At 49.2% G+C, this 16,235-nt stretch overlaps 2 protein-coding genes across 2 annotated transcripts; both read left to right on the top strand.

Annotated features, from left to right (window-relative positions):
* Positions 1–11,390: 11,390 nt before the first annotated feature.
* PtA15_11A684 (uncharacterized protein) lies at positions 11,391–12,178 on the top strand (the record flags this gene model as incomplete). Its single annotated transcript, XM_053161618.1, has 2 exons — positions 11,391–11,433; positions 11,517–12,178. 2 exons carry the CDS (start codon positions 11,391–11,393, stop codon positions 12,176–12,178), a joined length of 705 nt encoding a protein of 234 aa, XP_053025547.1.
* Positions 12,179–13,704: 1,526 nt separating this feature from the next.
* PtA15_11A683 (uncharacterized protein) lies at positions 13,705–15,313 on the top strand (the record flags this gene model as incomplete). Its single annotated transcript, XM_053161617.1, has 3 exons — positions 13,705–13,747; positions 13,825–14,127; positions 14,211–15,313. The coding sequence occupies 3 exons, from the start codon at positions 13,705–13,707 to the stop codon at positions 15,311–15,313; spliced, it is 1,449 nt and encodes a 482-aa protein (XP_053025546.1).
* Between the last annotated feature and the right edge of the window lie 922 nt (positions 15,314–16,235).

The raw sequence follows: 16,235 nt of genomic DNA, 5'->3' as shown, positions 1-16,235 counted from the left end.
GTCCAGACCTTTGTAACCAAGAGTGGTGACAATAGCCCATCGCCAGCTGGTAAAATTGTCCTTGTCCAGCTTTTTGGTGACGAGCTTGATATTGGAGGTATTGAGATTACTCATGATGAGAGGTAGGTTGGTTGAAGGTTTGGGAGGAGAAGAAGGCGGGATGAGGAGATCACTGATTTTGGAGTCAGGATCAGAGTCGGCGGATTGAAAAGAGATACCACTTGAGGGTTGAGGAGTGGTTTCTTCCGGCTTGAAGGAAGAATCCGCTTGGCGGGTGTTGGCTGGATCCGATTCAGCGGCGAGAGGATCGTCGCTACTGGGATCGGCCACGGTGCTGCGTCTAGGAAGTTCAGTGGAGGAATTGTTTGGAGCTCCTACAACCTGTTAGCTCTTTAGGCTGGGCTCATAACCTGAGAAATACCCGAGTGACAGCGGTGAGCTAAGAGGACGATGTTGGGAGGCCGAGACGAGGGACAAAGAGGAGGAAAACGACTTATGCACCTGAGAAATACCCGAGTGACAGCGGTGAGCTAAGAGGACGATGTTGGGAGGCCGAGACGAGGGACAAAGAGGAGGAAAACGACTTATGCACCTATTGAGGTGCGTGAGGAAGTTGAGGACAAAGAGATGAGTCATTGAATTGCATGGTGAGCAAGAAAAAGGAAAGACCAGAGAATCTGAGAAATAGACAGAAACAACAAGATACCTGAGAAATACCCGAGTGACAGCGGTGAGCTAAGAGGACGATGTTGGGAGGCCGAGACGAGGGACAAAGAGGAGGAAAACGACTTATGCACCTATTGAGGTGCGTGAGGAAGTTGAGGACAAAGAGATGAGTGAGGAAAAGAAAAGAAGCGGAGCGGTACAACAACTAGCTGACTAAATACAAGTGAACCCTAATCAGATGATGAGTAAGGTTGTACACGGGTCCGCGCACTCAATGACTTTGCCGCAGTCGTCTACACTCTGGTCTGTAACGCCACAAAGAATTGAGATTAAAAAACAAGACAGTGGCATGAATCATAACATAAATTGATTCAATTTTTTCCCATCAATGTAAAAGGTAAGCAGCCAAAAAAATTGCAAAACGTAAGGCTCTTAATGCGGTCGCAAGGATAAGAGATTAGGTATACCTTCAAGCCCGCTGGACGGCAGTAGATTGTAACCAATGGAAATTGCTGGGGCTGAGTCAATCGTGAATTTTTTTGAATGTCAGTTCTATGCAAAAAAAGGCCGATCGGGTCGCAAGGAAATCTTCACCTCAAGCTTTAAAGCAGCATTACGCGTACACAACTGCGGCGCTAACGCCAATGTTGAAAAGCAGTCGGACTAGGTGGTTCGTTGTGCCACAGGCATTCAGAATGGATTCGCGGTCCGATTCGCTGTCTTGCAGTTATTGGTGGCCTTTCGCCGATTTCCAGGGCGTGGGGAAGGGATTCAGCAATTCGGTTTCTGGGCGGTGGAATTGATGGGGGGGGGGGGGGGGGGGGGGGGGGGAGCGGGATCCAGCCGCTGCTGGGGGGGCGAATTGGTTCGGTCGGACATAGCATGTGGCTACATGGTTAAGCTTAAGCTCCACTGCAAACTTACTTGTATCACGAAGTGCAAGGATTTGCACAAGCGAGGTGCGGTAATTCCTCGCAAGTGCCATCCTTTTCTGGAAGGGCTGTACCTGGAGGAAACGGGCGTACACGCCCCTGTGAGGTTCCCTCACCCTCCTGGTAATCGGAGGACATGACAGTTTATGTATAAAGGCCCGCAGCACAAAGACGCAGAAAACATTCCACCAGGGGCACTGGGTTTCTACAAATTGATCGGCAAGGGTCCAGTTTTAGCTGGATGTGTTCTGCAGCGCAGCCCCAAGTTTTCTAGTCAAGCAAATAAAAATGAAACATTCAAAATTAATTATGCCAATTTTTAAACAGGAAAGAGGAACTGCTGCCTTCATTAGGATTGTGATCAGAATTGTCGTCTCAACATCAAGTGAATCCAATAAAAATATTAAATAGATCAGTAGTGCACCTTGCCCATAATGAATTTGAAAGCAGACTTCATTTTGAATGATTTTTTTATAATTATGCAACATTCCATATATATCTGTACTCATGACTCTGCCCAGTGCCAAATGGTGCTTTGGATTGGCATCAAATTGTCTGATGACAATTCAAAGAAGTGACTATAAATATTCCCTTCAATTTTGAGTATGTAGTGCTGGATCCCGGCCCCAACGTCTATACCTGCTAGCTGGCCCAGACCCAGCGGGTCTAATTGCATAAACTAGCCTTCAGTAGGGGTGAGTAAAATGGGAAGCTGAATCAAATATCAAACAGCAGCTCCCAGGAGAAATGTATAAGAACTCAAGGGTAGTGCAAAGCTGACAATAAGGAATGTGTTGCAGGTAATGTGCCTCTTTTACTGGAAGATTGAGGCGACACAGGTCCAAATTTTTACCAAAAAAAAATTAGAAAAGAAATGGCATGTCAAAAACAAAATGGAAGACTCGGCAAGGATAAGGTGAGATGCATGGAGCTGGTGAAAATACACAACAACCGGGGCTGTTCCACAATGAAAGATGGAGCAGTGGCAGGCCCAGATGTTCCAGCACACCCAGGGCAAGGTGATATCGGCTTGTAGCCCAGTGTGATAATCCTTTGTTGAGGCAGACAGAGGTGCTGATTGGCCCCGGCTAGCTTAACCTCTTGAACAGAGGATCCCAAAGGGACCCTGCAGCGCGCTGCCCAGGTGCTTTATATTAGGGGGGTTCACAATTGAATTTTACTAAACTTTGGAGCCAAATTTAAGGCCTTTATGAACAAAGTTTTGAAATTTTGGGAAAATGGACAGCAGCAGGTGATACTGATCAATCAGTGCAATTTATAATTTTTTTTTAAAAATGTTCATAAACACCTTAAAATGTGTCCCAAAGTTTTGTAAATTTCAATTGTGAACCCCCCTATTAGGCCTATCCGCTTGCCCTCTGGAACAATGGGACTTGTGTTAAATTAGGGCCCGCGGCAGGAAGATCAACCAACAGCTGGCATCTTGTGGGCCCGCTGTCACAAGATGCGCCAGCAAAAAAACCAATACATTAATATTATAGGCTTTGTTTGGAGCCAATATAAATATAGGTGATATAATCATTGGTTAATTCAATGAAAACTACAAAATTCAACATAAAGCCTCCAAATATTTTTTCTAGGCAACCTACAATACTGGTCTCTTCAATTATGAAGTCAGATTCAACTGATTCAGCCATATTCAGTACTGTAGTACCATTATATTGCTTTTGACCAAAACAAAGCAATATAATGGTATTATGGTGCTGAAGATGGCTGAATCAGTTAAATCTGACTTCATAGTTGATGAGACCAGTACTGTAGGTTTCCTACAAAAAAAAAAAGATTCTTTATGTTGAGTTTTGTATTTTTTATTGAATTTACAAGTGATTATATCACCTATATTTATATTGGCTCCAAACGGGGCCATAGTGTTTTGAATAATGCTTGGATGTTTCCTCAAATTTTCTGGTTTTGTTATGTAGTAACTTTATTTTAAACTTCACACCAAACTGTAAAAACCTTACCCAACTTTAAACAAAACCTTGAAATTGACTTCCGCCTGGGATGTCTTTGTGTCACAACCCAGCGCTCGGTCGGCCCCACCCTGCCCGGCCCATACTGGCAGAGGGCAACAGCCGACAATCATGGCCTGTGGATGGTAGGGCAAAGAAGACGCTCCGGTTCTGAAAATGAACTCAGTATTTCTCTAACTTGACTTCTTCACCCCCTACTGTAAAAAATTGGCTCCGGGGGTGGATTTAGCCTTGGGCCTCATCTGACATCTGTCAAGATGCACCATGTGGAAAGGATATCAAAAATATGGAGTTGACCTTGGTCAATGAAACCAGAAAAATTGACAAATGATCCAAGCTTTATTCAAAACACTATACATCCATGCAAGAGTGCAACCACTGCGCTGCGCTAAAAAAAGCGGCCTTTTAGCGCAGCGCAGCGGGGACCATTATGTACGCGGCCAACCCAAATAGTGGTAGCGCAGCGATGGTCCCGCTGCGCTACCGCTGAAATCAGCGGGTTCCCGCTTTTCATCCAACCCAGAAATTGGTAGCGCAAGGGGTGGGGTCGCTACTTTCAGCGCAGTGCACCGACCGCCAAAACCGCTGGGCTGCGCTTTCTGTAGTACAGCGGTTGCGACCGCGCTCTGTGGTGTATATCAGCCTCCTCTGGAGCCCACCAATGATCAGAGGAATCCATGTCGATATTCCATTCTAGGCTCCCGCACATCAAATATACATGGCTATACGTGGCCCGGCAAGTAAACCGGGTATGTATCCCGGCATTCATGGTACTACTACAGGCAGCCTGGATGTGATTAAAATATTTGGGTACCCCGCGGGTTCCTGCGCCCAAATATCTATGTATTCACCCTGCGATGAGTGGACTTTGTGAAATCTTTGAAATCCAACTTCCTGTTGTTGGCTGTTGCCATTGGGCGGCTGGGCCCCTCAGGATTTGGCCTATGATCAATCACCCGTGACATCTGAAATTTTATGCCGGTGTGCTGGCTGACCAAGCTTCTTGACGGCAAATCGCAATTATGTCCGACGGCGGATGGTTGGTGTCGTGTTTGCCGGCAAATCGACCCGGCAAGTTAACATAACTTGCCCCAAGTTGAGTGAGATTGACTCGAGCTCGAGTGCCGCGGAAATTTGACAGCGGGGGGGTCAATTTGCCAATGAGCCATCGGATGGCTTCTGTTATGGCCTGGTGTATACCTCTCCGGGGGAGAGTTGATGCCCGCTACAATCGTGTAGTCGGGTGGTACCTTTTCTTCCTTCCCCGGGGTTTTTACAGGTTATGAGCCCAGCGTTGCCTCTGTTGCATGTTCAATTCCCATTGCCTGCATCTCGCACATGTCACATCTCCACAGCTTGTAACCCTCACATTACATGACATAACTGTGTTAGCTACTCCTAGTCTTACATACAAGCATATTATTGATTATTGATTTAGGAGTGTGGTTGCCTTAAAATAGTTCCACGGTTCATGGGTGCCAAAAGTCCCATTTTAGGATAAATCATAGTATAGTCTTTAAAAATAGCATTAGTATAGTAGCCAGTATGCGTGAAAGTTGACAGTTAACAAGTCTGTCAGGGAGTAACACTTAGATTTGTATGTAGTTTCACACCAGCCCATTTGGTGTCCAATCCAATATCACCTCTGTTATCAGTGATATTGGCTTGCGGGGGAGTGTTATGGCCTGGTGTATACCTCTCCGGGGGAGAGTTGATGCCCACTACGATCATGTAGTCGGGTGGTACCTTTTCTTCCTTCCCCGGGGTTTTTACAGCTTCCAATTTGATCACGGGCAAAACCTCAAATCGTGCAACGGCAGGCAACGGCCGTGTAGGTGCTTTAATAAACTTTGTATTTATTCTGCAATCTCTTTTTGGTTTCACAGGGTTGGTCCGAAGTTATCAACTCCTCCCGGAGTTGTCAACTCCTCCGCTCCCGATCTGACAGGGATTTCAATGAGTTTAAGTCTAAGTATGCAATTCTAACATAAACATGTATTTTCCCATCCGTGCTGCAAATTCGAGGCTCGAGATTGTGTTTTGCCTATAGCTAATTTGCCCTGACCCAACCCTCGTCGCCGCCCGCTCCTGTCCTCATTCCGATTGAGATCATTGATTATCCGCAAGACGAAGTTCAACTATGTGGCGTGTCAAGAGCCTATTAAGCTCTATTCCAGCCGGCGTTAATCCTTTTCACTATATCAAGGAATTCCTCCTAAGGTGGGGTTCTGTGCCGCTAGGCCGAGCCACTGTAGTATCTTTGGTGATTATTTTGATTCTACACGCATTGATTGCCACAATTTGCTTGATCACCTTGGTACTGCCCTACTGTCGTCCACGGAAACGTTCTCAATGGTACTTGAAGAAGGTTTACATTGAAGATGATTCCAGTTAGGGATGGCTATCGGGCGGGCTCGGGCCGCCCGCGGGCCAGCCCGCGTCGGGCCGGAAAATAATCGGGCGGGTCGGGCCGGGCCAATTTGCCTCAAAATGCCGCCCGGCCCAAACCCGTTTAGCTTGCGGGTCGGGCCGGGCCAGTTTGACTCAAAATGCCGCCCGGCCCAAACCCGTTTAGCTCGGGGCGGGCCACGGGCGGCCCGCGGGCTCCCCCCCAAAAAAAAGCAAACTTTGTATTTTCAAAAATTCAGCCTGCGGCAGGCTCTTGTGAGCCTATCAAACATCTTTGAATTTTTTTCAGGGGAGTAGCCCCTGCATGATAGACAAAATAAAAGGAAATGATAAGAAAAAATATTCACTTGGCGGCTAGGTTGCCGGCTTTCATCCAGTCTTGGGTGCAAATCAAGGCCTCAACCGCTTCTTCGCTGAGGCGCATCCGATAATCGTCAAGAACCCGACCACCGGTAGAGAAGGCAGACTCAGATGCCACTGAGGTGATGGGAATCATTAGTAGTGTCCTGGCGAGCTTGGATAACGAAGGAAATTGGGAAGCGTTGAGTTTCCACCAGCCGAGTAGATCGAAGTCGGAATCTTCAGGGAGGATGAGGTTGCGCTCCTCAAGGTAAAGATCCAATTCAGCTGCCGGCGCGTTGGGTTGTGAGGAGTCCATACTCCCAGCCATGTACTCATGGAAGGCCGAAAGGTCGCGATTGACCGACTTCTTCTTAGAGATGAGCTCGGGTTGGCTGCTGGTGGTATTTGGATTGGCCACCGGCGCTGGAACATACTGGTTCCACAGATCCAACAATGTCACGCGAACCTTTCCTAAGAACTCGCTGAGATCTTCACCAGCTGCAGAGTTCTGCTCAAGGCTGTAGCGGAGGAACCGCATCTTGTAACGGGGGTCAAGGACAAGGGCAATGGCAAGGAGTTCTTTCGCAGGCTCCCAGTATTTTTCGAATTTGCTCTTCATGGGTTTAATCATGTCGGCTAGGAGGGGCACCTCTGCACTCTCGTTGATTTGCTTTTGAATCGCCACCATCGAACGGTAAGCTTGGTTGATAGTTGGGTATTGAGTACCACTCAATAGAACAGTGGCTACAAGAAACACTCAGAAAGTCAGTGTAATGAAAAATAAGCCATGGATAAGCAGAAACATCAACTGACCTTGGGAAAAAGGTTCAAGGAATTTCTCCATGACACGGAGTTCCTCCCACTGAAGCTCCGATGGGCATTCTTCGAACTTGTCGTCTTGAATCGCAAGCTCCTGAAAGGCCAACTTACAAGGCAAGGAGGACTCGATCATAATATAAGTCGAGTTCCACCGGGTGGGAACATCTTTTGCTGGACGTTTCATCTTGAGGTCAATTTCAACTGCCGTTAGGGCCTTTTCAAAGGCGTCCATGCAAGAAGGAGATGCACGGATCCAGTGGACGCTAGAACGAAGTTGTTCGACGGCCGTCCCAGCAAACTTGATCCCGTCCTTGACGACCAAGTTGATTATGTGCGCTAAGCAGTGCAAATGAAAGAAAGCCGAGGTAGCAGAGCCTGCAGTTGCTCTGCGATCGTCCACAAATCGCTTAAGTCGAACCATCGCCGCTGTGTTTTGTGTTGCATTGTCGACAGTGATAAATTCCAGCTTGCCCACTACATTCCAATCTCGGATGATCTGGCTGAGGCGGTCGGAGATTGCTGGGCCGGAGTGTGGAGGTGGAAGTGGTCGGAAACTGAGTATCACCTTAACAAGGTGCCAGTTCTTGTCAACATAGTGGCCCGTGACCACCATGTAGCCAGTAAGATCAGACGCTGTCCACATGTTGGTTGTCAAGGCGATATGATTGGCTTGCTGGTCGATCTGGCGAATAAGAGCTGCCTTGCGCTCATGGAAAATTTTGATACAGTCACTTCGGAGTGTCTTTCGTCCCGGCATCACAAACTGGGGCTGAGCTTCCTTCATCAATCTGATGAACCCCTGGTGTTCAGCCATTGCGAAAGGATACTCGTGTTCGATTATCATTTCGGCCAAACGTTCACGGATCTTTCCTTGATTGAAAATCCATACGCCACCCCCGCTAGCAGCTCCAGTTGACGAGTTGAAATTGAGCAGGCCTTGTCGGGTCCCTACAACGCCGACTTTCTCGGAGATGCATTTCGTTGAGTGTCTTCGGAGGTGGTTAGTTCCAGCGGACAAGCCTCCTGTGAGTTTTGCATTGCAATAATTGCACTGCGCCTTCTCCTTACCATCCGTTTCTGGTAAGATTCATGAATAATAAATATGTTAATAAGACGAAAAGTTAGCTGATAGCCGTGAGTGAATGAATGGCTGAAGTAGGGATAAGCTAACCAATGATCTTTGCGAAGTGGTCCCAAACCCCACTCGTTAATTTTCTCTTCTTCAATTGTGATTCATCTGCTGAATCGCCGACGCCATCGGTGGTGACTGCTGGAGTCTGACTACCAGGAGTGTCGGAAACAACGATATCGGGTTCCTCGCCGTTCGAACCTGGCATGACAACCGTATCGGAGTGATCGATAATTGGATAGGATGTTGGTGGAGGATCGGGTTGAACGCTGGTGGAGTCGTGGTCTGGTGGGCCGGTCGGTAGTTGAACAAGACTGCAACTAACTACCAACCGGCCCATATGATATCCACGATATGGTCACGATTGGGTCCCACCGGGGGAAGCCCGACGGGCGCCCGACGGGCTGCCCGGACCCGCCCGAAATCTCTCGCGGGTCTGGCGGGCCGGGCCGACTTTAAAAAAATCCCCCAAATGCCGGCCCGCGCCCGGCCCAAACCCGGGCGGGTTCGGGCGGCCTGTCGGCCGGCCCGCCCAATAGCCATGCCTAATTCCAGTGGAAGGGGTTCGTGGAAGTTTGTTCTGGGTGCTGATGGGGCGGTGTGCTGATGTGATTGTTTTGTCTTTTCCGCTCCAGCTCAGAAAGTGCCATTGTACTTCGCCAATGCTGGAGTCCTATTAACCTTTTCCCAAATGTTGAGCTCTGTTAGTACGTCAGCTTTCATTTATTTTGACATCGGGATCGCTTCGCCAGGCCAACACCTCTTCCGCGGTCGCGCCATACCAACGTGCGTACTTGGCGGAGTTCTTCCGTTGATTGCGTTATTCTGCTAAAGTACAAAGGCGCGTCACTGACGCCTTCTGGAATTAAATTGGCAGTGTTGGTCTAATGAATCTGGCCGAAATTCTCGCCTACTGGAGTCTGTCGCATTGTTTTATGGTCATTACGATGTGAGTCCGATTGTTCCGCTTTTCGATTCAACCCCTTCAATTAGGTTGAAGCCAACTTTTCGCCTGATAAAGCTGCTATGGCAACGCACACCAGCAACAGAAATCAATAGCTGCTATCAAGCACATTCCTTCGCTGTTGATGAACATCATTTTCATAATGTTCCCAATCGCTGCGACAGTCATGACCATCGTTGTCATTGTGTGGGTGTGTTTAATCACCAACAAGGTCCAAATTTACACCGACCTGGGGATGATTGCATTGGATCAAGGGTCTTCATTGTGGAACCAACTTCAAGTCGCACCGCAATCTCTTGAGGCCCAGACCGGACTTCGTGAAACAAATTTGCGGTTGGCGAAGCTGTTTCATAAGGCAGTGCCTCTTCTGGAAGCTGCTTTTCATCGTTTTCGAGTTGGTGAATGTTTTTTCTTGTTGTTCGACTCCGTGAGCTGTCCAGTAAGTAGGTTTATTTTCATCAGGATTACGTTCTTCCGGAAGATCGCCCCTTGCGGGCATCACTCGCCCAATTAAAAACTGACCCCGGGAGAAACTGTTATGTAACCCTTTCTTCAGATCTTCGTCGGTTCATTTTGGCTCCTCCTCAACAACTACCTCAGCCAATCGCGCGGTTCATCGATGAAGTCGTGCACTAGTAGAGGCTCAATGTCACGTTTAAACATTGATAGAGACAACGGTACGCAGATCAGCACCCCAGTAGCAAGACGGAGTTATCTTGATACAATCAAGACAGATCGTCAATTCTGTGGGTCGGCTTGGTGGTACCTTTCATGGGACTCCAGCTCGAGTTAAATAAATTGACTGATGTTATAGATTGTCTTTCTTGATGGCTGTTAGTACATTTGAATATCAGGGCGTTGGGCACATTCATCTCAATGCTACTTAATATTGTTTTGCACATCATGAATATCTCCAGGACAACTGATGTCCTGACAAGGTAAGCATGATCCAGGTAATTATGTATTACTTTTAGGTATGCGATTGGCTAAGAACAGCATTATGTGTTGCATTTTCTTTAGGCCGTACTGGCGATCAGTCGCAACACTTCTCCCAACGCTAGGGAGCATACTTTCTGGGATCCCAACAGCATGGCAATGCGTGCGTTCCAGTTTTACTATTCGCAAAAACGTCTCCAGCCTGCTCTGGTCCTTGACCAGCTGCTGATTCTGTCCGCGAAACAGTGGAGGCTACACGTCGATCAAACTGGCGCAGCCGATGAAGGCTCCAGCAGATATTCCTCGGCACTAGGAAAGACCTATCGCCCAAGCGGCGCTCAGCGACGTACTTCCGGAGAGGCGGGGTATTCAGGTCACCTTGATGTACAGCTCCATCTAAGCGATTTGACACAAAGTCAGGAAGAATGTAAAAAATAGAAAGTCTGGTACGATCTCAAAACAAATCTATAATAACCTGAAAACTAGCTTTTTTATCGACTTGCTTATAAATAAATTGAATAATTGTGCGGGATGAGATGTTGCTTCATTTTATTTTTCTCCTGGCGACCTGCTTTCCGGAATTTCTGTATCGTTGATGTTCATTGCGCTCACCACCCCTGGCTGGCCACCATCAAGGTGCACTCATATTTTGCGTGAAATTAATGCTTATTCCAGTCGCCTTGAACCCCGGCTTGGGTGTTACCTGGACTGATTGGGTTTCGGCGGTGACATTGGCCAAATCATGGCATGGCTAACCATTTCGTCTGACCAGCCTGAGCTGGAGAGAAAAACGACGCGATGGGTATGTGTGGCTCCCACCAAGCTATGAAGCATGCTTCGTAGCGGAGATGAAAACAGAAGTGAGCTCGCGTTGATACGCAGTTAGTCATTATAGCTGACCAAAAGCACTGGATTCCCGTGCTTGCGTGGAGCTGCTTGCCGGGGCCCCTGGTAGATTCACTCGTTCAGTGGATGTCCAACGATCCTAACCTGTTTGCCAAGCGGATGTGCTGTTGCAAGGGGAGGAAGTAATAAAAGGACTTCGTTCATAGTCCACTCCATATCTCATTGCTCAGCTTTTTGTTATCGACCACAAGAAACTCTCTTTGCACAACAGCCCAAATCCATTCGTTTTATTAGGCAACTTTCGTTTTTCTTCAAATCCAACAACTCCACAACAAAAATCCACTTCAATCAACATGCGTGTCTCCTGTTTTTTCGTGTCTGTTGTCATCATGCTTGGTGAGTCCTCCAGCGTACTTTGGTGTTGAGTTTGTACATGGATATCAGACTTATCATTCGTAATTGTAATTTCGATATTCTAGCTGAGCAAATCATTGCCCTTCCAATGGGCGACCTACCTACACTTGGGAGCGAGCTCAAATTCGCTCACAGCCTTGCAACCACCCTCCACCCGCTTCCGGTTGTCGGAGGTCTGACCGATAGGCTACTTGCAGATTCGAACAACGGTGCTTTGCTTTCGAGCAACGACTTGGCTAGTGACGATGGCCGTGGACTTCTTTCTATCCTCAAGCGGCGCGGCGGGAATCCGGTGATTGATTCTTCTTCAGATACCGGCTTGATGTCGAACTTCGATCCGATTCCTCTCCGTAATGTTATTTCTGGACTCAAGCCCTTCACCTCTGGCTTATCGATCCCCAAGATGATCAAACGGGACAACAACCTCGGATCTCTTCCACTGATCGACTCTCTTCCCGGAGCCAGTAGTATTCCGTCCCTCCCCGGCCTGGGTAGTTTATCATCGATGCCTTCCCTTCCTGGCATGGGAAGCCTGCCATCAATGCCTTCCCTCCCTGGCATGAGCAACTTGGTTTCCCTCCCGCAAATGGGAAGCTTGCCACTCGTCTCGAGCCTCCCCAGTCTTCCATCCATGCCATCCGTCCCTGGCCTCTCGTCCGTCCCGGGTATTGGAAGTTTGGCCTCTGGCGGGCTCCCCAGCATGAGCAGCCTCGGTGGCCTTCTCTGAGGATTGATTTATCAGTATGTCTAGCTAATAATATCCCCGCACAAGATGCACTTGCTGAGAAGCTTCACCTCCGTCAGGTTCCCTTACGACCCACATCACTTATTGGTAGCATTTCTCTTCATATTATCAAACAGCTTGTGTAAGATCTTGTAATGTCAACATTTTTTTAACTCACACAATAATTTATTGGCCTTGAGCAGCAACAACATTGTCAACCATGAAAGTAGCGGTGGCTTGGCTACAGTTTAGTATCCAACTGTTAGTATTACAACGAGCAGGCTCAAAGTTAAATATTTGATGGATACCACATGGGATTGCTGTTGGCACCCAGGAGAATTGTGCGAAGCAAATCATCTTAGCTTTGAAGCTCATCAAAGCGGGAAATGTGGAACAGTCTCACAATCTTTTTGAGCTCTTCGCGGCTTCAACAGCCCATTCTGCACGGAATACCAATAGGTTTTGTAGAAGGCATGCCTATTTCCGTTGATACGACGACTTCGCGAGCTTCAAACGGCAAGTTGAGTTTTGTTGAAATATGACATCCGGGGCTGTCACAAAAGTGAAATTGCCTACTTCAGGTTTGCACACTCGGACTTCATCTGTGAGCAGTAACTACGCGATTCTATGGTGATGTGGAACACCAACGCCTCAAAGCCTTGAGAGCTCCACCCACACAGCTGCGTTTGAGTTTGACTATGACTGTTCCACAAATGCTGCGTAATACCCCCATTTGTTGGCGTGGGTTTTCCTCGAAGAAAGGTGCAAAACCAGCAGCTGTATTGATAGTGGCGAACGCATCTCATCGCTGGTGCTTGAGTATTCCAAGTCCAGCCGATGATAAGAGTTAGCCAGCCTATCAGGGATGTTTTCCCCGATGAAGAAGATGACAGCTGTGATGCTTTGCAAAAAAAAGCAGACGGGACAACTGTCGATGATCATCAAATCGAAGCGACAGATTGAGCCCAGACAACCCAGCCAGCCGCGTTTTCCAGTGAAAGCCAAGGGGATACGTGGATGGCTAACTGTAAAAGTGCTTGCTCGGGGCGAGCTTCCGTGAAAGGGTCATGTGGGCTACCATGGTGAGCTGTGTCTCCTCGTCTGGTTTGGCCGGCAAGAGCTGGCCAGATGAGGATTAATCAGAAAGTGGAGCAGGCCAGCCTTCTCTGCTGCCGGCATAGCTTCCCCCATGCCATCGAGAAGATGCTAGGAGGAAGTAACTCCGCTTGGATAGCCCGTCTGATGAAAGACCAGAACCGCCGGGTTCACGAATCAGCAAGCGATCCTGGTCGAGGGATTCGGCCAGCTACTCGCTCAGCGAAGGTGCCATCGGAAGCTGGTTCTATTAAAATAGCCATTCTCGAGCAATCGAGCACATCCCCCATCCCACCACCATCCACCCCCTCACCTCTTCCAACTTCCAAACCCGACAAATCCATTCCTTTGGACATCGATATTCACTCACTCCTTTTAATTAATCACACCACCTTCGAATTTCTTCACAGCCACCAGCTGCTATCATCACCAAGATGCGTGTCACCTGCTTTTTCGTGTCTGTTGCTATCATGCTCGGTGAGATGATCCCATTGAAGTCTTGCAGTTCGAAGCATGCCAAGCTAACCAGTGCAAATTTTCTTGCCGGTAAATAGCTGCTGAGCAAACCAGTGCTGTCCCGATCGGGGGTCTTCCCAAGCTCCCTGTCCTCGGTAACGAAGGACGCCTTGTCAGCAGTGTTGCCAACACTTTGGAGCCGGTCCCGCTTGTTGGAGACCTTACCCACAATGTTCTCCAAGACCAGAGCTCCGGCGACTTGCTTTCCAGCACCAAGCTGGCTGGCGAGGAGGGCTTGATTCACGATGACGGTGTCTTGGGTGACCTTACCCGCTCTCTCCAACGCCGAGTCCTCTCGGACACCACACTCATCGGCGAGGGTGGATTGATCGATCTTGAGGGTACGTTGGCTGAGATTACTCGCTCCCTTGAGCGCCGACTCCTGCAGGACACCGAGCTGAGGATGTTTCAATTGATTCTGAAGGTACCGTGGGTGAGATCACCCGCTCGCTCGAGCGCCGCCAAGGGTTGCCCCTCCTGGGCTCGCTCACCAACGGCGTTCAGCACCTTCCTGTGCTCGGTAGTGTCGGCTCCATGCTCCCTGTCCCTCAAGGCCTCACTTCCAAAGTCGGAAGTTTGAAGAATGCTCTCCCCGATGTCAAGAAGGTCGCCAGCCAGACCGGCAACATGCTGCCAGCCTCACCTTTCAAGGGCAAATTCCCTTCCATCATCAAGCGTGCGAACGCCGTCCCTGTCGTTGGCAACCTTCCATTGGTTGGTAGTATTCCTGGTGTTAAGGAGCTTGGCGCCGTCCCCGTTCTCGCCAAACTTCCCTCTCTCGACGCAGTCCCAGGGTACACTGGCCTCGAAGCCCTCAACGCCATTCCTGGTTTCGCCACCCTTGAGTCTATCGCGGACGCTGTACCTGAGTCAGGTTTCACCAAGCGCGCCGGAGGTATCCCCGGCCTCGGCTCCATCCCCGTTCTCTCCTCCATGCCTGGTCTCTCCAGCGTCCCCGGCATCGGATCCATCCCGGGCCTTGGCGCCCTTCCAACATTCGACAGTATCCCTGGCCTGAACGCCATCCCGTTCCAAAATGGCATCCCGGGCGTCAGTGGCGTTAAATCTATCACTTCCGGCTTACCGATCCCCAACATCTTCAAGCGAGACACCGAGCTCGGGTCGCTTCCTTTGATCGGTAGTCTTCCCGGAGCCAGCAGCCTTCCTTCCCTCCCCGGCTTGAGCAGCCTGCCCTCGATCCCATCGATCCCCGGCATGGGAAGTTTGCCTTCCATCCCCGGCATGGGAAGCTTGCCTTCCATCCCCGCGATGGGAAGCCTGCCGTCCATTCCCGGCATGGCAAGCTTGCCCTCACTTCCCGGTATGGGAAGTTCGTCTTCAATCCCCAGCATCCCCAGCTTGCCCTCAATCCCCGGCATGGGTAGCATGCCCTCGATCCCCGGCATGAGCAGCCTGACCTCCCTTCCGAAGATGGCGTCCTCGAGCATCCCCAGCCTCCCTTCGATGCCTTCCCTCCCCGGCATGGGCGGTCTTCCCGGCATGAGCAGCCTCGGTGGTCTGTTTTGAGCCTTCTTGGGTATGTTGGCTGTCTCCCATCCCTTGCCTAACATCTTCGCTTACCGATTTGCCTATTTTTCCTTGCAGCTTCGCCCCCAGCTACCGGTAGCATTTGCACCCCTAACTTATCTGATCTGTACACACTCTTGAAATTAGTAACCCCCTAGTGTACTGTTATTCTTCAACTATGAAACGTTGTAGTTATCTGTCTGATTTTGACCAATCAATACTTGCACTTACGCCACGTATGCCTTGAATGCTACTTAACCCCATATTTCTCACTTTACCCAGATGATGTCTCATCTGTTTGTGTGCATCGAGCTCAAGCTCACCTGCTACAGCACTTCTCCCTTTACCTCGCTTATTGCTTCAAACTTGGGTTAACGAAGCACCTCCAATTGCTTCACGATTACAAATTGTGCATGACGTTCGTCGAGCAAGTGCCAGGTTTAAATCATTTCCTGGTTGATTAGTGTGCAGGCAACCCCTTCTGTGCTCGGTGCTTGCTCAAACTTTCAAACCGGCATCCTGGCCAGGGTTGCACATTACTGCATGCCGGCTCGTTTGAATCAACACTTGTCAAGAGGCGTCTCAATCTTGTGAACCAACGGTGGGCCAGCTACGCTAACCGTAGCGTTAGCGTGGCGTAGCGTAGCGGAATTCCGCTCAATTTTTGCGTAGCGTTAGCGGAATTGCGCCTTTCTGCGCTAACGCTACGCGCAAAGGGTGCGCAGCTAATTTAGCTGTTAGCGTAGCGTTAGCGCAGATGCGCGCAATTGCGCTAACGCTACACACGCAGGGCGCAAAAGAGCGCGCGCTACGGTGCGCCACAGTGCTTTTAGCTGAAAAAAAGGCCTCTTTTTCCGCTAAAAGCGCTGTAGCGCAGCGTAGCGTAGCGTAGCGTAGTGACTGTAGCGGCGCGCTAACACTA

This window comes from Puccinia triticina, chromosome 11A, assembly GCF_026914185.1.
Source record: "Puccinia triticina chromosome 11A, complete sequence".
NCBI lineage: Eukaryota > Fungi > Basidiomycota > Pucciniomycetes > Pucciniales > Pucciniaceae > Puccinia > Puccinia triticina.
Note: the sequence above shows the minus strand (reverse complement) of the source record. Positions and strands in the feature narration are given on the sequence as shown.